Source organism: Osmerus mordax, chromosome 4 (genome assembly GCF_038355195.1).
Source record: "Osmerus mordax isolate fOsmMor3 chromosome 4, fOsmMor3.pri, whole genome shotgun sequence".
Classification (NCBI taxonomy): domain Eukaryota; kingdom Metazoa; phylum Chordata; class Actinopteri; order Osmeriformes; family Osmeridae; genus Osmerus; species Osmerus mordax.
Window position 1 is genome coordinate 16,819,698 of NC_090053.1, and position 26,201 is coordinate 16,845,898.

Consider the following 26,201-nt stretch of genomic DNA (forward strand, 5'->3'; position numbering starts at 1 on the left):
CCCCTAACAATGATCATTTGCACACTTGTATGGCATGTGAGGAAATATTGAAAGAAGATGTCGCTAATATATATATAAATAAACATATTATATTGATCAATATTTGAGAGTATACCTGTTCTTTTAATTAAACTAGCTCAATCAGAGGGGTTTGAAAGGTCAAAGAAGATGAAAGCATATCAATGAAACACCCACACACACACACACACACACACACACACACACACACAGAGACTTTCATCCAGACCTCTTTAGAGGGGTGTGAGACAGAAACGATATGTGGTCTGCGTTATGTGGGAGTCCAGCAGAAGGACCTCTCCCACAGCATAGGGCACTTGGTTGGATGCAGAGATCAGGGCATCATGGTGTGTTCCTTTAGAGCCAGTATTATTCTGAACTAATACCAAAGATACCATTTTAAAAGACCAGGCAATAATACCTCACTGTAGCTAGTTCTTTCGGCACGGATTTATAGAGAAAATGTTGTTCCTTCCCACCCAGGGGCAGCTTCCACTGGGAACATTGTACTCCTTTGTGCCTCGTCTCAGTAAAAACTACAACAGCCTCACAGCGAGGGAGGGAACGGGGGGGGATGCAGAAAAGGCTTGGTTGGACACGGATCAAAAGACTTAAGTTTCACTGCATCATCAGAGCTGGAATACTTCCATTCGCCATCCCTGCCTGCCTGCCTGCCTCTCCCTCCCCTCCTTTCTTCTCCTCTTTCCTCCTCTCCCTCTCCTTTCCTTTCCTCTCCCTTCCTCCTCTCCTTCCCTTTCCTCCCCCCTCCCTCGTTTCCCCCCCTCCTCTCCATCCCGCCTCTCCTCGACTCTCCCATCCTCCTCTCCCTCCTTTCCCATCCTCTCGTCTGCCTCCCAACCCATTGCAGTCCAGAGTCTTTAGAGGAACGTCCCGGCAGAATGGGAACACTGCTTTACAGGTCTGTCTCAAACAGAGATGTAAACACTAATGGTAGCTGACAGAGCCCAAGTCTGGAGAGGAACCTGAGGAGGGGCGTGGGGAGCGTCAGGATAGGGTAAGGCGGTATGGGATAGAGGGGCAGGAGGAGCTGCAGGATAAGGGTAAGGCGGTATGGGATAGAGAGGGGTACAGGAATACAAGGTTTGCTGTGCTGCAGCTGCGTGGCAGGTGGATTTGACTTGTTCTGCAACAGCGCCATCTATCTTTCTTAGGAAAACCTTACATGACTCTGACGTCATTGGAAATCTCACATCAAAGCCTGCTTTTACGACCAGGTTGTAAATAGTTCAATCTTCGGTAATGGTTGTTTTGAAAGGCGTTTGAAAGAACCTTGTTTGCTCTGCTTGCATTATAATTTGTTCAATTTACGGGACGGAATCCTTTTTCGACACCTAAACTTGCTTTATCTGAACAGTAGCTGAAGTAGACCAATTGAAAATGTCTGACTCATTGCCGTTGTGAGTGCAGACATCTCTCAGAGACATAAATAGATGAATCATCGTTTTGTGGAAGTGATAAGTCATACACCATAATACATTCTGGATGGCACAAAGATGCAGTGATGGTGGTCCAACTTGTACTGGCCTACCTCCACAACACCTCCTTCAGCTCTGAAGTACAAGTCTCTCTCTCTCTTTCTCTCTTTTTCTCTCTGTTGATCTAAAAGGCAGAAATGGAGGGTAAAAGAAATCCTCTCTGTGACAGACACACTCAGAGGGACTGCAAATGGGACTTTTTCCTGAGCGGGCAACATTTATCGTCTCTGCGGACTGGCCCCTCTGCTCAGCGATGCGTTGCTGCTCCTCAGCCAACCAGAGAGAGCAGGCGTGATGGATGTCACTGTCACAGCGCCGGCCGGTGTGACGGATGGGCTGATTATACAAGCCCATCCCTCTGCCCGCAAAAGACAACAACACCTTTCCTTCCAGCTAATAGCCTTCCTGTTGCCTGTTGTTCTGTGTCCTGAGAAGATCTGTTGCTTTAGAGGAATCCACTAGATGAAAAATCTTGTTACTGCCCACTCCAGTTCAATGCCAACTTGGGCTTGAACTGACTCTTGTCACTTTGATGTTTTACAAGAAAAACAAACAAGCGGTATATCACCACCTCGTGACCTCACAGCTGTCTGGATACAAGGGCATGTTTTCCCCTGAGACTGACAGATCACTAACGCACAAATGGATTCCTGTCACTGGATTGATGTGTGTGTATTTCAGATCTGGCCCTTCAGCTGGGGGACGATAAATGGGGAGATGGTGGTGGACATCTGGATAGGCTAAGCCATCTTAGTTTCAGGCAACCAGGTGAGGAAGCCAGGAAGACAAGATGGCTACCCTGTACGTCATGATGAAGAGTTATGGAGGTGTGGATGGTGATCTCTCAGGTATCCCCTCCTGCCCATCCATCCCCTCCCCCTTTAACCCTGACTTGAAGTGTCGGGATTCCGATCGATCGGAGTGCGCCTGAGCCGCAGCTCAGGCGAAACGTTCGGATCAATGTCTCGCTCAGCCTGGAAAAGAGGGATAGAGAGGGAGAGAGAGAGAGAGAGAGAGAGAGAGAGAGAGAGAGTGCAGCGGGACTCTAACAAACGAGAGGGTGGAAGGGCGGAAGGAGGAGCCGTAGAGTGGCGTCTTACCCCATGCTCCCTGCCACCAGCAGGACCAGGTTGTAGATGTGTGAGAAGATGAAGAGGAAGAGGATGGTGCTGAAGAACATGGTCATCCAGGAGCCGTGATCCTCGCGAAACATTTTCAGACGCAGATATCGACCTAGGTGAGGGGGAAGACAGCCGTTCAGTGGCTCTGCTCAAAGGGCATTATGTTGCTCAGTCTTGTCGCCTCATGGACACAAATGAAAAAGAGAAGTATGAATGATAATGTTTATGATCGCACACATCAATCATGTCCCCGCCATGTCAGACATTTGCCCTTTGAACAGTGGAACGATGATTAAAGATCGTTTTGAAGCACTGCTCCCCTACCCTGAAGTAATTTTCTTTGGTGGATGAACTGACGAGTGTATAGACCAGACTGGATGAAATAAACGTTTTGGTTGAGCTTAAGGTCAACATATATCGAAATGCTATTTGGTCTGAAGCAATTGAGAAAGAAAAGAAAATTAAGTGGATGATCTTCGGCAATCAAGTGGGGATGCCGCTGCAGGCGTTGATGTTGGCGTGTGTTCTGATGAGGTAGCGATCAGCATGATTAGGCAGATTATTCAAACATTTGTGACCTGTGCTGTTTTTTTCCCAAGCTTTTTGGCTGAGAATCAAATTACGGGGAAATATCTCTCTGGTAGAGCATGAGATTGATTCAGAAACTCGGCCCTCTGCTCAGAATACTAAATCATAACCCACCCCTGGTGGCAGACAGGCTGTTCATGAAGACATGAAGCTCTATTCTTGGATTCAGCAGTGATATATCAGTTGATGTATCCAATATGGCAAAATATCTTTAGTATATGTAATAGTAAAAACATCTATTCTGGCCTGAATTAAGGCCAGGCAGAGAGGCACACAATATGAAAGTGGTTACAGTATTAGTATGCTACTGGATACAGTATTAACAGAACTATTTGTGTCATTATTAAATACTGTAATAGCACTGTAATATTAGTATTACTGTTGGTGCAAGAGTGGAAATATCCAATCTCTCACGACACCACAGGCAACTCGCCCTCGTCCTACAATGCATTCCCCATCCCAGAAAAACAAGACTGTTTTCTCTCTTCCTTCTTTTAAATCCCGAGCCAGAACACACAGCAGGATCATGCTGCACAGACCAGACTTCCCCCCCAGAGAGGCCTCACTGTGACAGACAGCCCCTGGGAGAGACAACATTGTTGTGTCTCCATGCCGACACACAATGCTCAGATTGGGATGGGCAGGGTTCAGTGGCAGAGCGATTAACCGCAAGCGAGAGGTTGTGGGTTAACCCCCCACCCACCTCCCCACCATCTCATTTTGGATGAAAGCATCTGCTGAACGAACCCTAATTATTACATTATGCTCCAGTCACTTTAACCATGAGGCTGGCTGCTTGGGTGGTGGGTTTGCATGCTGGTTCACCCCAGTCACCTCACCATCCTCGCTGCACACTGTAAATCTAATTTCTGTAAATAAAACCTGCTGACTTTCCCTCAGAGGGTCACAGTCCTGGGCAAAATGATGACCATCGAAAATACTATTCCTCTCCAGGCTCCTACATGATCATACACTGATACAGTAGCATGGGGATATTCAGACTAGCAGGAACAAACCGTCATTTTAGTGACACCGTTTGAGTTCGGAATTCAAGAAGTCAAAGACATATCTTGGACCAACCTTGCAAGGATACTGTACCCAACCCAACGAGGAGGATGCACCCATACGAACACACACTCACCCGTTCGCATGGATTGCTAGGGTTGGGGGGAAAAAGCGATTCACATATGAATCTGATTCAGTCTCACATCGATTCACAAATTTTAAAAATCGATATTAATTGATTTATTTAATTGGGTGTGCTCAAGCCTTCGGCGAGAGCACAACCTTTGTTCTCTCACATATATATTATTATTTTTATTTATTTTTGCCCCCCTAAAACTCAGTCAATATTTGGCCTACATAGACAACGTAGGTGTCAAAGGTTTCGTCTTGGTAGCGATTGAGTTGCTTCTATTGGAATTTACGTTCCGTTGCATGGTTTAGGCTTAAGTTAAGTTTTTGTGGCGAAAAGTGAAGCTAACGGTGGCTAATTTGCTAGCCACAGTCACTGACGTTACTAACGTCACTGCGTCACTAACGTCACGAAAACACGCGTGACTACCTTTGGCAGAACATTCGTTTCGCATCTGTTAACTTGGGGGATAGCTAGGCTATCTATAGCTTTACTGCAAGGCAGCTGCAGAAACGCCACAAGAAAAGAGGCCAGGGTGATAACTATTTACTCATTTTACTTTGTGATATGACACACAATTGTGATGTGTAATGTACAATATAAGCTGATATTATTAAGGAAGTACATCTACTTTCGGAAACAGTAGTCTACTATTTCACTGAAGTATTAGCATCATGACATTAGCCTGTGTTGCCCGGGCAACACATACTACAGTGGTCTATGATGTATCTGTTTTCAATCGTTAATATAAACATTCCTCACATATACATTTTCGTTGTAGGATTTATTTGGTAATTTGGTGAAATTACCATTACCTGTGGTTTCAAACCAGTGTAGCTCACTGCAACGCTGTAGCCTACCCGAGACACTAGTGTGAGTAGCTAACAAAAACTCCTCAGCTGTTCAAACGGCGACAGAACATGTTCGGCACTCCCCTTACTCAAAAGTCTTTCAATAGTTGAAACAATCTGACTACTAACCTGAACTTCATTGCCACAGCCTAAACTTTGTCAATCTGTTCATGAAAATAATTAATTTCAGCCTAAACCGTACAACGGAACATTAAATCGAATTCAACCAATGCAATCGCTACCAAGACGAACACAGCAGTAGTCTAGTACTGTACTGTAGTAGTAGAATTTACCGGGGCAGCTTCTCCACACAGGGCTATATCGCATTTTGCGTTGTTACTGACAATGATCGCTACCAGTGAGCTTTTTATGAATGAGCGATTTTCCACTAAATAAATGTCAAGCTTATGTACGTTTTTGGGGGCATATTTTCAGTTAGCAGATGGTACTGTTTGAATCGCGATTCTATCTTCTGCCGGTAAAGTCGTAGAATAATCTTCAAAGGGGGTTCTTTATTAATGAATGAATGCAATATGAGTAGGCTAAATGCCTGAAAATATCACGAGAAGGGACAACTTAAAAGGACGTTTAAGTCATAGAGATTAGGTCAATTTTTACACCGGTCTGCCAAATGTATTCGTTTTGATTCAGCCTGTCAGCTGCCTCTTGCAGGGGAAATGAGAAGACATCATATTTCATTCTACACTTCACTCGTATTTTGAGTTGTAAATGAGCAGCAAAAAAAAGATGCTTTTAAATCTATGTAATCTTTATAAATAATAAGTAGGCCCGATGCATTTTTATATAAAATATACAGACCCCTGTGCAACCGACGCAAGCAAGCACACCCTACAATTTCCCCAGAAATTGTATCCTCTCTAGTTTTGAAATGTTTTCTTTTTTTTCTGCAACACTTAACTGCCTATCACAGTCAAATAAAAACAAGTAACCCTAAACAGCAAACTGGAATCAAATGTAAGCATATATTGAATCGAAATTTGATAAAAAATCGATAGAAGAACCGATTTGAGGTATCGTGAGGTACCAAAAGATTCCCACCCCTAACGGATGCCCACACATACACATGAATATCCTTGCAGAGATACAGTAAACAGCCACATTACTTTATCCACATGTGGAGTTTACACTTCAAACGCTCCTGAAGATGTGATTTGTTGTGCAGATGCCTGGAGGAGGACAGTACGGTTTGTGGTATTTCGGGGTTCACCTCGGTTGCATAATTGAATTGGTCTGCATGAGTGAACTTAATTGCCTTCAGTGCAGATGAAGCCACAGCTCTGATGCAGGCGTGGTGTGTGTATCAACTGATCTGACTTTTAGAGCGGCTGGCCCCGCCAGCGAGCATGGTGGACTTCTCACAGCCAATCTGAAATGAGATTTAACTAAGAGGTGATTCAAGATTCTTCAGCCAAACACTTTGAGTCATCATACCCACCAAGCACTGAGCTCAGATAAGGAGTGATTCATGAGCGCCCTTCTAAGTCACCCGATGGGACACACACACACACAAACAGATACACATTAACCACACACACACAAGACACACAAACAAGCACAAAACGTTTTAACTACAATTTTACAGTCAGTTGCGTAAGGAGACTAAAGTTATGAGTGCCAGGTATATCCGTGGCAGCGTTTCGGTTCAGTTATTATTGTATAATATACATATACTTGCATAAGTAGATATATGAACTATTTATATGTCCCTTTTGATGAAATTGTCTGCTGAATGAATAAAATGTAAATGTACATATATTAACTGATAATATCTTCTATTTCCCCGACCATGAGTCATGAGGCAACGATCTGAACTCAAACATGCAGCCTCGTCTCCATCTAGTGGCAGTACAATGTAAGTACATTCTAACTGGATAGATTAGTACTACAAGGCCTGAGGCACGCTACTGCCACTTCATGGTAACATTATAATTTAATGTGAGTCAACACCACCAGGTCTTTGGTGAATACAGGTCGCCAGTGGGTTTTTCATAGAACCGTAGAATCTAAAGAGGGACACGTCTTTTGTCTAAAGGACAATGAAACACCTGAGTCCTTCTCACAGACAGACAGGAGGCTTGGTGCCAGACGGAAAAACAAACAGATCCTGACAAACTGGAGCAGCACAAAGGTCACAGGTCAAACAAACAGAAACCAAAACAGAGACGCACACACAGAGAGGTGTCCGCACATAGAAACACGTAGAAACACACATGCAAACACGGCCAGAGAGGCAGACGGCTCCAGAGGGAGGAGACACACACGAGGGGTGGACGGAGGGAGAAACGTGAGGGCAACAGACGGAGGGAGAGACGCGAGGGCATCAGACGGAGGGAGAGACGTGAGGGCAACAGAAATAGGGAGAGACACGAGGGCAGCAGACGGAGGGAGAGACGCGAGGGCAGCAGACGGAGGGAGAGACGCGAGGGCAACAGACATAGGGAGAGACGCGAGTGCAAAAGACGGAGGGAGAGACGCGAGGGCAGCAGACGGAGGGAGAGACACGGTGGCAGCAGACGGAGGGAAAGACGCGAGAGCAGCAGACGGAGGGAGAGACGCGGTGGCAGCAGACGGAGGGAAAGACGCGAGAGCAGCAGACGGAGGGAGAGACGCGAGGACAACAAACCTAGGGAGAGACGTGAGGGCAGCAGACGGAGGGAGAGACGTGAGGGCAGCAAACGGAGGGAGAGACGCGAGGGCAGCAGACGGAGGGAGAGACGCGAGGGCAGCAGACGGAGGGAGAGACGCGAGGGCAGCAGACGGAGGGAGAGACGCGGTGGCAGCAGACGGAGGGAAAGACGCGAGAGCAGCAGACGGAGGGAGAGACGCGGTGGCAGCAGACGGAGGGAAAGACGCGAGAGCAGCAGACGGAGGGAGAGACGCGAGGACAACAAACATAGGGAGAGACGTGAGGGCAGCAGACGGAGGGAGAGACGTGAGTGCAGCAAACGGAGGGAGAGACGCGAGGGCAGCAGACGGAGGGAGAGACGCAAGGGCAGCAGACGGAGGGAGAGACGCGAAGGGTGGACGGAGGGAGAGACGCGAGGGCAGCAGACGGAGGGAGAGACGCGAGGGCAGCAGACGGAGGGAGAGACGCAAGGGCAGCAGACGGAGGGAGAGACGCGAGGGCAGCAGATGGAGGGAGACGTCTCCTGTCATCATGATTCCACTCCTGCGCTTAAACAGAACGCTCGTTATCGACACACAGGGTAAGGCCCGCTCGCTTGGAACACTTTATATACCCAGCAAATGTCAAGGTGTACATTAAACATCAGGAGTGCTCTTGGTTGTAAGGGTGGATCTATATGTAAATAGAACATTCCTGAAATTCGCTGTGCAGGTTACATATAATGTCAAGTTGTTGCAATATACATTTAATTACATTTAGACATTTACATTTAGTCATTTAGCAGACGCTCTTATCCAGAGCGACTTACAGTAAGTACAGGGACATTCCCCCGAGGCAAGTAGGGTGAAGTGCCTTGCCCAAGGACACAACGTCAGTTGGCATGACAGGGAATCGAACTGGCAACTTGCGGATTACTAGTCCGATTCCCTCACCGCTCAGCCACCTGACTCCCTACTAATTGACACACTGTGTATTCAAATCAAATGTACTGTGATAGAAAGAAGGGTCATAATTGAATCTGGTCTTGGTCAAATATATTCCATGTGCCTTGCTTGTTCTGTAGCACACTATTCTGAACACAAATAATAACCCCGAGATGAAAAATATAAACAACAACAATAATCAAATGAAAACTCACTCGACATTATGTGCCAAAAGTCAAAAACTGTTCTCTGTTAACAAGTCAGCAGATCCTGTCACAGTGTTTTATATGTGTATATGTTGTAATGTGGTACCTCCTGTTCCTTGATCCGCCTGTGAAAAAAGGGTTTCCATATTGAAGGCAATAGATCAACAGTGAAGTCTCAGTTGTATTATTCTAAGCAAATCGTCAAGCTGTCACACCCTGTTGACATAGCTGCGACACCTGGAGACTGAGATCGTTCCAGAACCAGGCCGAACAATCATATTTTATTCAAATGATCCATCTTCATTTGATCAAAAGAATGTTCTTAAATTAAGAATATTTACATAAATCAATTCAGCCAACTATGTCTTGCACTCTGCATAAAACTTGCACTTGGATGTTCATACAAGTTTGTTCCAGATTGCACCATATGGTAAGAAACACCTTAAGCACTTCCTATGAGCTGCACTGTCATGTGATCTTGAGAAAAGCCATTGAGGTCATTTCTGAGTAAATACAAGCTGCTCAATTTGAATTCAATGTGTCTGTTCCACGGCAAGACCCAGTAAACAGTATTACTCAGACGGTAACTGACTCATCTGTTTTGTTCTCATCCCAAACCACAGTGCCGGTCCTGGAGCACCTCAACCAGTCCACAGAGTTTTGCAGCCAGTTTGAGAACGGCAGGTGGTACTGCTACATCCTCCTGGTCCTGTTCTCCTTCGCCCTGCCCGTGGGGATTGTGGGTAATATAGCGGCGCTGTTCCACTATACCTGCTTCTGGAGAACCGGCAGCACCAGCAACATCTTCCTGCTCAACCTGGCTTTGTGTGACCTGGCCTGGATCCTCATGCTGCCTTTCACCATCTACTTCAACCTGGAAAAGCCCTACCACAGGGACATCCAGATCTTCTGCCAGCTCAAAAAGATCTTCTTCAACGTCAACATCTACGGGAGCGTCTTCTTCCTCACCCTCATAAGCTTCGACCGCTACGCCCGCACTGTCCACCCCGTCAGCTCTCTCCGGTGGTGGGGTGTGGGTAAAGCCAAGTTCTGCTCTGCTTGCACCTGGGTGGCCATCGTCCTTACCTCCATCCCTGACTCGTTTGTGACCTTCGCCGTCAACCGTCCGGGGAACGCGACGGTGTGCATGGGCCACCTCCAGGGTCCCTTCGTCTACGTCGCGACTACCGCCACCCTCAGGACCTTGCTGGGCTTCGCCTTGCCATTTGGCATCACGGTCGTGCTCTACGTGCTGATGCTGAGGGTGCTACGGGGTCTCGCCAGGGGGAAACGCAGGGGTGGGGGCAAGAAGGGGGTAGGCAAACCCACGCTGCTCATCGCCGGCGCCCTGCTGGTGTTCATGGTGTCCTACGCACCGTACCACATCATGATCATGACCGAGGTCTACATGAGGAGCCACGACCTAATCACAGCAGCCAACAGCAGCCAGCTGTACGCCTCCTTTGAGTTTTCGGTGGCCCTGAGTGTTGTGGGCTGCTGTCTGGACCCTGTGCTGTATATCCTGGCCAGCGAGAGGTTCCTGGGCAGGCTGCTGGACTGCAGGAGAGGCCGCTATAAAGGGCTGTGCTGCAGAGCTAGTAGGAGAGTGGGGGTGGATGGATGAGGGTGAGGGATACCTCAGTGGTAGAGCATTGGAGGGGTAAAATCCCCCCCCCTCCCAACTGTGAATACACCATCATAGACTAACTATCACCTACTGTACTGATCAAACATGGATATGGAAAAGATGATCAAACCATAACAGCATAGAATATACTGAGGCTTAACAGAGGTAAAGTAACTGTTGGTGATGATGTCACCTGACCAACGTCCCTGGCAAACTCTCCTGTAGAAAACCCATGATTGGATAGCATCGAGTGCCTGTGTGGTATGATATCTCATTGCACTGTATGTCTGTATTGTACTACTTTGAAATGAAATGACAATGATGAAATGATTTGAAATGACAAATAAAGTGAACCTGAACTTGTGTGGGACGGTGTGTGTAGCATGGATGTTAAGGTGAGTTACTGTGTGTTGCAAGATGGAAACGGTCGGAGGACAGGGCTTCTCTATGTAGAGCGTCTCTCCTCTGGAACAGACGTTCTGGTTCAATCAGGGAGGCTGACATTGTCTTGTGTTTGAGGCTATATCATTTTATCATATCCACTCAAGCCTTATGATTGAGCTGATGCTCTAGTTTACACTTAACTGGTGGGTACCTCACCCTTACTATTTCCGTTTTTTGACCCTCCGCATTCTCTAATCCCACTTTCTTCTCTCTCTCTCTCTCTCTCTCTCTCTCTCTCTCTCTCTCTCTCTCTCTCTCTCTCTCTCTCTCTCTCTCTCTCTCTCTCTCTCTCTCTCTCTCTCTCTCTCTCTCTCTCTCTCTCTCTCTCTCTCTCTCTCTCTCTCTCTCCCCTTGTTTTCTTGGAGGGTTTTAGGTGCAGGTCTATGGGAACATGTGGAGCCCTGTGTTACATTGCTTATAAAAATGCTATCCATATAAAATGGGATTTGAGCCGATGGTGTGCATGACCCACTTTCTATGCATCTAGGTATGTGGGTCCCTTATTTTTATTAGAGCGCCATCAAATTTGTTAGCCCACAAACACACTTGCAGCAGACCAAGACTCCCATTCCCTTATGGGATCCACACACACACACACATGCACACACACACATACACAGACATATTTTCTAGGGAGCCCCTTAATCTGAATATCAGCCTGCTAAAACTTAAGTCCCTCATCCATCACATCGCCAGCTGTGTTGCCGAGCTACAGCATTACAGTCGGCACAGGAATAACCATGACAACAGTCTCCGGGGTCCCGAAAGCTATAGCCAATGGTGACTTTGAGTCTGGCCAATAAATCACCTGAGAAGTGATAACAGGCCTGCATCCTCTGGGAGAGGATGGAAGCTTCTAATACTGGGGGTGTTTACACAGGGATGACTGGGACCATCCACAGGCACTTCCCCTGTTCAATTATGAGCCTCAGTTCTTTAGGGCTAAGGATAAGAGCTGTATACTCAGGATTCTTTTCATCTTAAGCAAACAAGCAATTTCCTTCGCCAGTTTCATTCAGTGTCATCTCTCTTTTCTCCCCTCTATCTTACCCTTTCGCCCACTCTCTCCATCTTTACTTTGGGCAAACACCTACATTGCTTCAACCTTTAATCATTCAGAACTGAATGACAGTTCAGTATGTTTATTTTTGGAATCAAGTATTCAATTTAACAATGACATTGATTGCTTCGACATAAGACAAACAAAGCAGTGATCACAAGATGATAAAAAGCTACCATAGAGACTATTGTCCACGGGCAGAAAAGGAGTTGGAGTACACTAGCTATGAAAACAAACTTCCTCAGCTTCTGCCATACACTGGAGGAGACATATCTAAAACAGGAAGCAGGGTACTTTAAGGGTAATGGACACACTGAAGGACGAGGAAGTCCATTTTGAAGTCGATGTAGAATTGAAGCTCTCTACAAACCTCACATAGTCGAGAGAGCCAAAAGCATCAGAAGGGCAACATGGCAACGTGGGAAGAGGTGAGTACAAATTTCTCAGGTTCGAGTGGATTCCAGAAAGTTTAATGCTTCGCTGCACACACATCAATACTGCATTGAGACACATCAGTCTAAATCCAGCCTCAGTCTGCTGGTGCATGTGTGAAGTGCAGCAGTGTAAATTAAGCATTAAGCCACAGGGGTGCTGTCTTTCCCTGGTACCAGCAGCCCTCTATTATTTACTGTGAGAGGGCGACCTCTCCAGTCAAACTAACAGAGGTTTGCATTGATGTCGTTTTATTAAAGAAAGCTAATGACAGGGGTGGTGAAAAGGTCATGTCACTGTGTTAAGCCTGATTTTCCCTGTTACTACACTTTCCCCACGCACATTAACATGTAATGAACGCATATTGTATGCAGACAATGTATGCAGTGCAAACTAATACACACCTTCCTCTCATCCAAGCGCATATAGCACATGTACACACACACTCACACACACACAAACACTCTTTCACACACACACACACACACACACACACACACACACACACACACACACACACACACACACACACACAAACACTCTTTCACACACACACACACACACACACACACACTCCAACCCCCAGTCATAATGCCACACGCAGCGTTCCTAGCCACAACGTACCACTGTAACGACATGTGATGTGACAAGGCCCAGATGGCTTCCCTGGGGCTCCGGTTAAGGATCTAGGGGAGCAGACTTCCACGGAGGAGAGCTGCGTTCTGCACGACACACCACAACAGGCTCCACGTTCTCAACACACTGGAACACGGCAGGGGGGCCATGGTTACCATCACCTCCTGCATGAGGATCACAGGTCCCAGGGGTTTGGACTCATCAGGAGAACCACTTCAGTGATCAGAGGGAAATAGGGAGTCAGGTGGCTGAGCGGTGAGGAAGTCGGGCTGGTAATCCGAAGGTTGCCAGTTCGATTCCCGGTCATGCCAACTGACGTTGTGTCCTTGGGCAAGGCACTTCACCCTACTTGCCTCGGGGGGAATGTCCCTGTACTTACTGTAAGTCGCTCTGGATAAGAGCGTCTGCTAAATGACTAAATGTAAATGTAAATAAATGTCCGGAGACATTTTCATCAACTTCATTCCAAAAAACGAACGCTGATGTTTGCTAATGAACAACTTAGATGTAGTCATGTTGGAACAGAAGCACAAGCCTGGTGAAAAGGGACATGCATACATTATGTTTATGCTAAACCCCATGCAGCACAAAATAAAATTTACTGCTTTTCATTATCTAGTGCGCAAGTAATGTCAGGCCATAAATCTTGTTGGCCAACTGTGTTGGACCAGTATAACAGACTAGAAGAAATGAGTTGGCTTTGTGGACCGACACAGTACATTCACTTAGAGGCAATCCTCTGATTGGGAGACGCATAAAACAAGACATAAATTAAGATACATGGTTTGGAAATCTAAAGGGTGATTCCGTAAAACATACAAGCTACAGTTTACGAGAACGAACAAACCCCAAAGTACTGCTCTTGTTAGGACAAAGGGACAGACACGGCCATTCTGCTGAGGGGACAAGGAGACACACAAGGGACACGCCACTCGACAGAGTGACACACAGCCAGGGGTGTCTGTGGGAAGCATTCCAGGGTGTCCCGTGTGCCTCGGGCTAGTCTTAACCCACATAGTCTGTCAGTTAGCATTCATCACCTTCTGTTCTTGTTCAAGATGAAGCCAGGCGAGCCACAGCTCATTCAACAATAGAGTGTTTATTTGGAATGCATTTTGTCATAAATGAGCTTCACGTTTTGAGTGGCCTCTGGTGAAATCACATATTGCGCTTAGTGCTCTGTGAAAACGGCAACATGGCCAGTGGGAGGAGGTGGTGTAATTTGCCAGAAAATTTGTGGATGAAATGCAGATTTTTCTAGGCCAACATAAATGATAAACGATTCAGTGAATGTGTCAGCAAGACAAACAATGTGTAGATCTCTATTTGGTTACAAATGGTTTAAATAACATGCCTGCAAACAACAGCATGGTTAGTCCAATCCGCGTTACGCAAGAATCCTTCATTTGTTCAAACACTCACGAACACGACAAATACCCACAATATGAAACTTGACTTCAGCAAGAATAATGACCCTAAACCACCATCAATTTAGAATCTTTCACATTTCTTCATTTTGGTCAGTGAGATATTACACATAGATAAGTGTGCCTACACACATCATTGGATGAGAAGAGTGCTTGCTGTTGGGTAGTGGGAGCAGCAGGGTGTGCAGTAGTCTGGGTAGTGGCTCTATGCTTGTTTTAATGATCCATAATGGATGATATCTCGATGTACAGTACAGTCACTCACGGAGGCCTGTGGTCTGCTCATCTTGCATTTTAGGGATTACATAACAGCCTTGAAATAATGTTGAACTGAAAAGCTCTTTTCCAACCGTGCCATCCATCCATCTCTCTCCCTCTCCCTTTCAATATGTTGCCATGCCTCACTCTCTTACAGCCTTGCTTAATCATACAAGCACTCATACAAATACTCAAATGTTCTCTCACACCATCTGTTCCTCCTGCTCTCTCTCTCCACCCTTTGCAACACCAGGGCTCACGAATTGCATTAGTCTTCACCTGGCTACAGCATGAGGTCTGCTCCCTGTCCTCTTTCCTCTCTTGCCTGATGCCCTCGGAACACATCCAATCTGAAAGCTCGACTCCACTGAAATCCATGTCATGGTCAGAAGAATTATAAAAACACATCAATGTCAAAAGGGGTTTCTCAAAGTGGCCATTGTTTGGAAAATAAATCTTACTCTGTGCATGAGTCCTTCTACTGAACTAAGTGTAAATATGCAACAAGGCTTGAGAGTCTGGGTTTTGTTGAACGTTCTAGTTAAATCCTTCTAAAACCGCAGTAACTTTAGAAGTTCCCCATCTATCTACCAAAGCATTGACAACCGGGCCATTTGCCTGTGAAGCAAACACTGCACCATTTTACATTTATAGAGTCATGATCTCCACCTTCTATTTACGGTCTGTGGAGACCGCCAGTCACTCAGAGATGACAGAACAATCCCTCACTCTGTGACCCCAACTAATTATAGTCATTAACAGCTCATCCGAGGAACAGACTAGGAGCAGATATCTCAGCGCGCTTATATCTAGGTTGAAAACATGGAAGGAGTGAGTCACAAGAAGTCAAGGAAGCCTCTTTCCGACGTCAACCAGGGAGTGGGGTGAGGGTTGTCAGGGTTGTGGCAAGTTGGAGAGAATGAGCTGGGGAGAAGGGTGGAGATGGAGGTGGAAGGGGAGAGCTGTGCTGGGCGGAGAGGGGTGGAAGGAGGGCGAAGGGAGAGGAGTGAGGTAGGCACAGTAGCATGTGGGTGCAATGAGTGGAATCATGGAAGGGGAAAGCAAGTCGCAATGAAACAAAATGATTACGCTGAAGGAATGAGTACATGTGTTTGTGCTTTGCCTTCATTACCAGAGTGCCTCCTTTCACAGTACAGTAGCAGAACCCCTTATGAGAACCTTTTCTGTATTACTCTGCATTCCACATCGGGCCACACAAGACTTACCAAAGAGCCGCCGGTGGAATATAAACTTCCCAGCAAACAGGCCAGTGATGATGGCCAGAATCCATAGCAGCACTTTGAAGACATTCCATCCTCCGCCTGGGTACTTGCTCACCACAAAGGAGAAACAGTGGCCCACCACGATCATGTGGGCCTCAGTCTGACTGTGGGAGATGGGGTCCTCTGCGAAGATGAGGAAGTTGCAGAACGTCACGAGGTACGCCACGAACAAACGAGACCAGGGGTGCTGGAAATAGTAGCGGAAACGTGCATCAATTTCCATCCTGATGGAGCCAGCCACAGTCTACCTGAGACGGGGACAAGAGAAGAGGACAGAGAAGAGAGGAGAGAACAGAACAGAAGAGGAAGGGAGAGGATATGAGGGAAGAGAAGAGAAGGACAGAGAAGAGGCCATGAGAGGAGAATGGTTTTTGCAGAGAGATTATCACCAAATCTGCAGCAGATTACTGTGCAAATTTCATGAGTTCCGTACAGGCTAGGATTATTCTAAATGCAGACTGTTCATACTGTTCATGGGTTTTTAACACAAGTATTCAGAGTGAAATCACAATAAGACTAAGTGTTCATAGGCAATGTAGGCACCGAATAATCAACACAGTAGTAGCCCACATGTGGAAGTTCAATATTTTTTCAGTTTACTAACTATGAAGAACCTATCAAAAGTTAAATGATCAAAATCCAAATGATCAAATACTTATACTACTATAGTATAGATCATTATTTATATTTGTATTAGGCTATATATAATCAATCAAACTGTGGGATAAACTGTCCTACCTGAACAAAGCAGCCCTTTGTAGCCTACCACTTCTTGTACCAAATGACTGCTGCTTGCATTCAGTACCTGCCTGTTTCCCTTCCTCCAATGACTGGTGTTTATGTGTTCTGGGGCTGCCAGGCAGTGCAGTCTTAAATAACTTCCCAACAGCCAGGCCTCAGTATTTTTAAATCCACAAGTATTCCTCCAAGAAGTCCACCTCCCTCAACACCACGAACGGCCCTGCCGTCTCTGGCCCTCCCAAACCGGTTACCTCCTCCGACACCGATTCCCAAAATATCCACAGTGTGAAATTGGGATGATGTCATGCCCTAGAAATAGACCTTCTTCCAACCTCTCTGGGGGTATTGAATCCCACAGGCATCATTTTAGTCTTGGTATGATGTGCTAACTTAGTTGTTGGTGTTATAGGTCCCAGTAGATACACACCAACATGCTGTCACAAGTGTAATTTTTAAGATCCCCTTTTCATTTAAATTGGGACAATTCATCATCATTGCCCATCTGCATGAAAATAATGGGGGATATGGTCATTCACTGAAACTCCATGCCCTTGCTCTAACAGTGTTTTTCTCTGGGCCACCTTAAGAATTGCATCTGGCCTTGTAGTGACCAATAAGAAAGAAGATAATCAAAACACTACAGGAAACACTGTGCTATATCTCTCTTATTTTTAAGTCTGCCTTCAAAGTTCCTTACACGCTCAATCAAAAATATTTTCGTCAATAATAAGACATGCATCAATCTCCCCTTTGTTGCCACGACTAGATTCGCTGTTTTGTGAAACCACAGCAAATCTGTCTATCCTCATATAACACTTGATCCATGGGGTTTTCAAGCCCGACTAGATTTGTGATTACACAACTGAACCCTACTCCAATCCGCGGTGTGTAGCCTACTACAATTACTGTAGATTTCATGAAAAATGTCAGCCTCCGTATTTGATCTAGATATAAATACTGACACACAACCACATACACTTACCTGCTCCGCGCTGGTTAACGCTTCCCTGTCAATCGTTGTTTTCGGGACGAGAAGCCCCGCTCCCACACGGCTCTCTTTGCATCTTCATTAAGCCCCGTGAGCAGACAGCGGCGCTCTAATCATCTTCACCGACACCGACGACAGAGGGAAACTCGTCTGGCTCGGCTGTGACAGGATTATCCATACGACCTGTTGTTGCTAAAACAGTGGCACCCCCAAATCCTCTTCCATTGTGCTGGCCGGCCATGCAGCTACGAGTCAGTGACGAGGTGCTTGGTCAGCACGGTCGGAGCGGCTCGCTGGTCTGTGTCTAGGATGCTGGAGATCACTTGGTGGATGCTATTCCCGCGGCGACTGCATACCATCAGTTCAATGCAATGTAACAAATCCATGGAGCTTCCCACGGGCAGCGGGGATATTTTGTTAGGGCAGATATATTTATTTATATTGAGTGGAGGAGAGGAAGGAAACAGGAAGCATTAAATAAACCTGTTCCTTAATCTTTACCACAAATATTTCGTCTCAAATGTCGAGTTAATATAGGGATGTCTATCAGTGTGAACACAATTCTGAACAGAATTAATTTGACATTTAACGTCAAATATTCAATATAGGATTTTAGTTATGGCCCAAATGGTTACAAAATTAGTTATGGTCCAAATGACAGACTGTCCATCAGTCAACACCTAATTAGAGGCTATCAAGGCATCTGATTCAATACAGCATTTAGAAAGAAATCAGGCCATATGACATTCATGAATTTTACATAATCTAGGAATAACAACGAAGAGTAATGTTGTCTTGGGCCAAGAGTGGGAATACAGAAGGTGATTTTAATGCATTCAATAGTGTACACCAGGAATAATTAAATTACACATGATTAATAACTCACTCTAAACTGACAGGAGCAATATGATTTATATGGTTTCAATTTATTAAAGACATTTGAAACAATCATTCATAAATACTTCATCGCCATGTGACCAGAAGACTGATGACGACATTTAGAGTGCGGATCGTGTTACTGTAGTCCATTTCCTACTTCCTCACTCTGCTTTTCATCATCAGCTTCATCCCCTCTTTCGATAAAAACCAAAAGGCACTATGTCACATCAAACGGGAATACAAGGTAGCTATGTTACGAATATTAATAATAGTTTACTTGGCACATTTGAACTTTATGGTCGGTGTACTATTAACTGCAACAGACAGCTCACTGCAACCGACTGAGCAAGTGGACGAGTGTGCCCGGACTCAATTTTACACTATCGCAGACGATGTCTAGCTAGCTTGCTAGCTAGCTTGCTGTTAGCAGTGATTTCGATTAGCATTGATTCAGTGGACTGTCTTGGTTTGCCTGAAAGCCGATGTATTCGGCTGACACATTTGGCTATTGTATTGTATTCCTAGTTCATGTTAGTAGCTAGCTATAAGCGTGAAAAGTATCGTTGACAGGAATGGTTGGGCAACGCCTTCATTCAAACAGCTGAGTTGGCCCACACTATACCGAAAATGTTAAACACGACTAGTTACCTGTATATGGATATTGCTGCTTCCTAGCTAGTTCATCTCACCCTAATCCCGTGCATTGTGAGTTACATTGAATATTATTAATGAGTGAAGTGAAATACAGTGCAATGCATTAGCAAGTAGTGGCATTGTGTGAGAAGGGGACTTTTGACAGATTGCTGCGCGAGGAGATGGCTAATTAGAATGCCGAGCACGAAACAAGTTAATCTGTTTAACAACATAGTGATCTTCACTGCATGTTGTCTTTACTGTTTGATCAACAGTACTCACTGTTTTATAGTTCACTTCCATTGGAAAGAAAGAAGTTTAAAGTCACTAATTACATTACATTTATGGATGATTGAATGAAAGAGGTATTTCGTTTGGCTGTTGCCAGAGATAGGCCTAAATACAAGCATGGTACTGTAGTCTTCATATGCTCTACCTTGACTAGATTGAGGAATTCATCTGAATGGCAAAATAAGTGCACGGTTTGTGAAGTTAAACATTTTATTTGAAATGGCATTTGAAATGAACTCCACACTGCAAACACAATTTTGGAAGCAGTATTTTGAGTGAAACCAACCAAATGTAAAAATCCTAGACAATGAAATTATACAGAACATTGAAGAATAAATGCTAAATGCAGTCTGTTGAAGTTCGTTCATATGTTTGCACTGAGTGGTTATATTGATTGAAATACACTAACACATTCAATTATGTTGCATAGCTGGTGAGGACGTAAAGGACATATTTGCTAATGCAAAAAGTGGAGACCAATATCGAGTCCTCAAGATTGTGATCGAGGATGGTAAGTCAGTTAAATATAATGTTCTTTTCAAAAGGGAGTCTGTTGGCTGAGCGGTGAGGGAATCGGGCTAGTAATCCGAAGGTTGCCAGTTCGATTCCCGGTCATGCCAACTGACGTTGTGTCCTTGGGCAAGGCACTTCACCCTACTTGGAATGTCCCTGTACTTACTGTAAGTCGCTCTGGATAAGAGCGTCTGCTAAAATGACTAAATGTAAAAATGGTACAGAATATCCTTCATTCTAACCTATCCTGTAAAATAAAAACAAACAAAACGTATGTCTGTCTGTTACATAAAAATCCAAATATGTTGTGTTTCAGAGCAGTTAGCGCTGGGTGAAACCGGGCAAGCATCAACGACATGGGACCATGAGTATGACTCGTTGGTTCTGCCTCTGCTGGAGGATGATATGCCATGTTACATCTTATACCGCCTTGACTCCACCAACAACCAGGGCTACGAGTGGATCTTCCTGGCCTGGTCTCCTGACCACGCTCCTGTAAGACGCCCATCCCCGCTTCTATAATGTGTTCATTTAGCAGCCGTTTTGAATCCAAAAGTGCCGGAGGATTTGAACCTGCAAGCTCTTGATCTGCAGTTCGGTGCTCTAACCACTGAGCTAAACCTACCTCTGCTTCTCTAAGCATAGCTTCTTCGTGCAGATGAGGTAGCACAGTTGTGTTAGCGAGGCCCTCCTTCCTCCACATGCAGACCCATGTCAGATTCCGACTCCTTGTGTGGTGTGCTGCGTTGTTTGCCGTGCAGAGACGAACCCTGCTCTCACCAAAAGTGAATCTCGGAACACTAATAGTGAATTAAGTGACAAGAGAGTGCAAGGAGTGCGCAGTAATGAAGACTGTAGCAGCAGAGGGGAAAGAGTTGTGTGGCAGAGGCTCCTTCACCAGACAGGGCAGGGCTCCACATTCCTACTCAGAATGCAAGGCAGAGGGCCACTGGTTCGGGCTTGTCTGGACGCCCCAGGGATTTCAAAACTGTTGCACATGTCCTGTAGCTGTGTGATATCCCATTGCTGCTGTAGCTGTAGCCTTATTAAATTGGTGCGTAAAATGGTTAGGACTATCTAACACATACTTACTACCCATTCAAGGTAGGCCGTTGTTTAGACTGCAGATTGTATGGTCATGCAATAGTTAAATTAAGCCAGCTAATGATGTCAATTAAGAATACACATTTTATTTTCCAAACAGGTGCGACCAAAAATGTTATATGCTGCTACCAGGGCCACACTGAAGAAAGAGTTTGGTGGTGGACACATCAAGGATGAGATCTTTGGCAACACACGGGTTAGTCGAGGCTGTACGACAAACACATGTCTGGTAACCCGTCCTCACACCTTTTTGAGTCTGTGACGGTATGCCGTCCGTAACTGTGGTTGACGAGTGGCTAACATCGTGCATTGCTCTCTGTAAGGATGAAGTGTGTCTGAGAGGCTATCAGAAGTACCTGATGTCCCAGGCGGCTCCTCTGCCCCTCACGGCCGCTGAGGAGGAGCTGAGGAAGATTAAACTGAATCAGGTACTTCACCCACAAACACTTCGCATAGCGACACCTACCGTCTTCACTTCCTGTGCGAGGCAGATTCAGTAGTTCCTCTTTAGATTTATCCCCCGTGGATACGGTTGAAGTTTCTTAGAAGTTCACGGCCCAGTCGCTGCCCTTTCTTTGTGTAGGTGAATTTGTTGGCACAGATCATTTTTTGGGGGGTCTCGTGTTTTTGGGGTGGTCATTCCACTGTGTTTTGAATTCATGTGAACCTGTGCGGAGGGTGTGGTAATGGCTTTGGATGTGGTCTCAAACGCAGTGGTTGTAGCGGGCCGTTTCAGCACTAAAATAATAGTGGTTTATTTCAACACGAAAGCAAGATATCCAAAAAACACATCTGCTTAGAATTTTGTGTCGACTGTGGAAGACAAATTTCTGTTACTGAGGGTCAGCAATGTTTCTTCCTGTAGACAACAAGCTCAGAAAAGGTAACAGAACGTTGCTTTATGAATGTTGTGCTTTGTGAACAAAGACATGTTGTTTTAAAATGAGTTCATGAGCCCATATATAGGCCCCGTTATTCCAAATCTGATGAGGTGTGGTCATTCAATACTTTCTATTGATTCTTCATGAGTGTGCAAGTTTCAGGAAAGGTCACACCCTTGTCTGGTACCTGACTCCGCTGATAAGATTAGGGGAACTCTGGAAAGTGATGGCCTGTGCTAAACTGGTATAGTGGATCCAATACCATTTAACTTTTGTTTAGAATGCACTCCATTGTTTGAGTTTTCTTAACCGAACAAAGAAGTGCGCTTCTCCTCTTTCACTGTGTCCATTGAAAAGCAGTGCAGTGCTTTCGGAAAACAACACGACAGGACTCTTGGCTATAGGGAAACAGCATTGTCTTCCTCAGCCCAGTCTATCAAGTAAACCCGATCTGTCAGCTAACACACCATAAAAGGAAGTCTTTTTCGAGGCTTCTCCTCTCCAGGACAGCCAATCAGTAGCAGAAAGCAAATCAGGAAGTCAGAATTGCATTCCTGTCTGTCGTCCAGCTGTTGAAGGAAGATAATACAAACTAAGCAGTGAGTGGGAACAAAAGAGGCTTTGAAATGTTTATCGTTCATTCATGCGGATCAGAGAGACTGCATACTCTTCCTAAATAGATAGAATTAAATAATACCCCCCCCAAAAAACACAATCCTCTGGTTGAATGCGGTTGGCCCATCAGAGGGCCATAGGTGTGCATGGGCAGGGCTGGCGTTTGAGTGGGGAACAAGGCTCTAAAAATCTATCAGAGTAATCTCCCTCCCTTTCCAAACCGAGGTGGGGATTTAGAGCCTCGCCTCATCAGGCTCAATAAAGGAGCGCCAGTAACATCTCCAGTGTTGTGGGACCGAGGTTTAAATGCTAATCTCAAGGGAGTTGTGCTCAATTGAAATAGCGGTTCCCTCTCAACAATGCACAACCTGTGTGATGACCATAACTAAAGGTATTTGCAAAGTCTTGTTATTCCGTTTTTTAAGTGTTTGGTGCGCGTGTGTAATGTGTGTGTGTGTGTGTGTGTTCAGGTGCAGACAGACATCAGCGTGGACACCAAGCAGCAGACACTGCAGGGGGTAGCCTTCCCCATGCACGGAGATGCTGTCGAGGCACTGGAACGATTCAGGGACAAGAAAGTCAACTATGTACAACTTGTGAGCTCCCTTCATTTCCTCTTTCTTTATCTCTGGTGTATTTCCCCGGCTTCAGCCCGACGAGTCCGCTGAATCAGCCATGTTTGTTTTTCCTTTTTCTATCATCTTCTGTCTGAAGTGACAAATATCCATTGAGATTTTCGACCAAGGGGTTATTTAGGAGACAAAACAGTGCATTTTGTCTGTGTGACATTGTGTCATTTGTTCTCATTGAAATTCAAGAGGTTGTGTCACAGGGTCAGATTTTGGTGACAAAGGGATAACTGTGACGGACAGCCGGCACTGCCCTGTCCAATCTGCCTTTTTGTACCAGAATTATGTCATTATCAGAACATAAAAAGTCCCTCAGTATTTCATGACTCAAAAATAAAACAAAGATTCTACATTTGACAAAATGATATTCTCCAGGCATAAATGTTACATTCACACATTATTGGATTGTTTGTCAACAGGAAATAGATTTTGAAAAGGAGCTCATTCGATTGACCAACACTGACCCGACAGAGTTGAAAGATTTGCCGAAGCGCATTCCCAAAGACACCGCCCGCTACCACTTCTTCCAGTATAAACATTCCCACGAGGGGGACTACCTGGAATCTACAGGTAAACTTGATAAGTTTAGAGGTACAAGTTATTACACAAGTGAAACTTGGTTTGGTTGGGGTTGGGCTTTCCCAACCTCAACCAAGTGGATTAACATTGATCTTGATTTGGTAACACAACATCCACTTACCCCTTACACCTCCCCCCCATACTATGCTTTCCTTTTTAACCCTTGTGCTGCCTTCGGGTCACATGACCCAAAGGTTCATAACGAACCATCGTTGTGTTTACCCAATTTTACCCAATACAAAAACAAATAAAAATAATTTTATTTTAACCTTCGCAATGTGGGGGGTCTGAGACAGCCCAACGGTAAAAAAAAAAAAAAAATGCTTCACTTTGTTTTTGTATGAGGTAAAGTTGTCGCAATACGACGGTGGGTCACAATGACTGATGGGTCAGAATGACCCGAAGATAACACAAGGGTTAATAACATACTGACAACACTTTATACCATTTCATTACATGGCTATTCCTTTTTTACAAAAGGTATTGCCATTTTGTTACAGGGTATTTAGTGTCACCTTATTGTAAAGTTTTGCCATGGTTTTGAACCCAGAGCTTTTACACTTGCCTCAAAATCTAGCATGGCTACTTGCCGAACCACCTCTACTACACTTAAAGTACATCCCAGTGTCTGTAACCTGGGTGCAAGTGAAGGCAGGGGTGTCTGGAGGTTATGAAGTAGGTGGACAGTGATGGCTGCCCTCCAAACCACCTTGTTCTTCATGCTGTGTGGAACTTTGCCTGTGTTGTGTTGCCAGTGTTCATCTACTCCATGCCTGGGTACAAGTGCAGCATCAAGGAGAGGATGCTGTACTCCAGTTGCAAGAACCCCCTTGTAGACATGGTGGAAAACAATCTTCAGGTGGAGATTGAAAAGAAGGTAGGAGACCTTCATAGCACACACTTCAGCACTAAAACAATACACGTGTTTTGACGTTTTCCTGTTCCAAGTCCCGTAGCTTCGCACACTAATGGAGTCGACCTCTCGATCTCGGTTTGATCACTGCCGTTTCTGTGTCGCTTCTCAGCTAGAGATAGAAAATGGGGAAGAACTGACTGGTGACTTCCTGTACGAAGAGGTCCATCCCAAGCAGCATGCCCACAAACAGGCCTTCGCCAAGCCCAAGGGCCCCACTGGGAAGAGGGGTGGACGCCGCATAACCAGACAGCCTGGAGATGGAGAGGAGGATGACTGAATACCGCCCGCTCCCCCCAAAACACACACGTGTTCCACAGTGGGACATACCAAGTGATCTAGAGAATTCTCATTTGACACAACCTTCAGAAATCTCCTTCAACCTCCAACCCACCACCACCCAGAGACTCTACTATGCACATCAAGGACAACTGAGCAGAGAAACACACACTTGAGAACTTCCATTTGTAAGCCTGTAAAATGGAAGCTGTAGGAGTATATATGTATTAACTGCATTCACAAGTATTTGACAAAGTCATGGAGGCTAGATTTGAGAAGGTCTGAGTTTTTACACTGTAGTTGCAGATACACAAAAAAAGCTTCAGAAGTATGTTAATGTTAGCGCGACTAATGTGAATTTGTGCCAAACCCATCCATCAGTTCACATGCTTGCAATCTGTCCCTGCTTTCCTTGTGTCAGTGTCAAATTAAGTGTTTCATTGGGAATTGAGACAAATTGTCTCTGCACAGCTTTGAAGAGGTCCAAATAGAAAAAAAGAAATTCCTTGTCATTCATAATTTTAATACCGTGTTTTTTTTTTATATATATATATATATATAGGAAATAAGTGACTTTTTTTTTTGTTATGAAACTGTGGTTTACATAAAACACATCTGCTGAGAAACAACTTATTTTTCTATGCAAGTGCTGTATGTCTGTGGTGCTCTGTAATTAAAGATCTCGTCTGTCTGTACTTATCCGTCTATGTTGTCCGTTGGGGTCATATGACTTGGAGAACAGGAGCTTCCAGCAGTTTCCAGCAGCAATCTCCAGTTACTGAGGCACTGCAGTGCCATCCAGCTTCAGTGATGTGGAAGTCACAGAATAGGGATGGCAGCTCCTATGTTGACTTCTTTGCCACAAAGGTCACATGTCTACTGATGAACATTAGATGAACCACTCTTGTTAAAACGCTCACCTCATTGACAAGGGAATTCCCTTTACGCTCTCTATGACGTCATGGTTATAGTAGTGAAAACTGTCATGTTTGGTCTTAATTCTT

The 26,201-nt window shown here is 45.2% G+C and overlaps 3 protein-coding genes across 3 annotated transcripts in view; 2 read left to right on the top strand and 1 right to left on the bottom strand.

Annotated features, from left to right (window-relative positions):
• The window catches only part of tmem117 (transmembrane protein 117), a 30,355-nt gene extending 13,980 nt beyond the window's left edge, over positions 1–16,375 (bottom strand). The window contains exons 1-2 of the mRNA XM_067234988.1: positions 16,096–16,375; positions 2,615–2,747 (exon numbers count right to left, since the gene is read on the bottom strand). Of these exons, the coding sequence (XP_067091089.1) occupies positions 2,615–2,747; positions 16,096–16,375 (413 nt within the window). The remainder of the gene's footprint in view (positions 1–2,614; positions 2,748–16,095) is intronic.
• Positions 8,318–10,609, top strand: LOC136942572 (lysophosphatidic acid receptor 6-like). The gene is made up of 2 exons (XM_067235545.1): positions 8,318–8,436; positions 9,609–10,609. Exons 1-2 carry the CDS (start codon positions 8,388–8,390, stop codon positions 10,607–10,609), a joined length of 1,050 nt encoding a protein of 349 aa, XP_067091646.1. The 5' UTR covers positions 8,318–8,387.
• A 2,529-nt stretch (positions 16,376–18,904) lies between the features above and the next one.
• On the top strand, positions 18,905–25,892 carry twf1a (twinfilin actin-binding protein 1a). The gene is made up of 9 exons (XM_067234467.1): positions 18,905–19,004; positions 20,115–20,195; positions 20,514–20,692; positions 21,402–21,497; positions 21,625–21,729; positions 23,268–23,393; positions 23,846–23,996; positions 24,761–24,882; positions 25,031–25,892. Exons 1-9 carry the CDS (start codon positions 18,980–18,982, stop codon positions 25,196–25,198), a joined length of 1,053 nt encoding a protein of 350 aa, XP_067090568.1. The 5' UTR covers positions 18,905–18,979; the 3' UTR covers positions 25,199–25,892.
• Positions 25,893–26,201: the final 309 nt, after the last annotated feature.

Bases quoted from the DNA above. Each gene is read 5' to 3' on its own strand.
- LOC136942572 (XM_067235545.1), top strand. From the start codon at position 8,388: ATGATTCCACTCCTGCGCTTAAACAGAACGCTCGTTATCGACACACAG. The intron at 8,437-9,608 runs GTAAGGCCCGCT...CCCAAACCACAG, and splicing joins GCTCGTTATCGACACACAGG to TGCCGGTCCTGGAGCACCTC.
- twf1a (XM_067234467.1), top strand. From the start codon at position 18,980: ATGTCACATCAAACGGGAATACAAG. The intron at 21,730-23,267 runs GTACTTCACCCA...GTGTGTGTTCAG, and splicing joins GGAAGATTAAACTGAATCAG to GTGCAGACAGACATCAGCGT. The intron at 23,997-24,760 runs GTAAACTTGATA...TTGTGTTGCCAG, and splicing joins GGACTACCTGGAATCTACAG to TGTTCATCTACTCCATGCCT.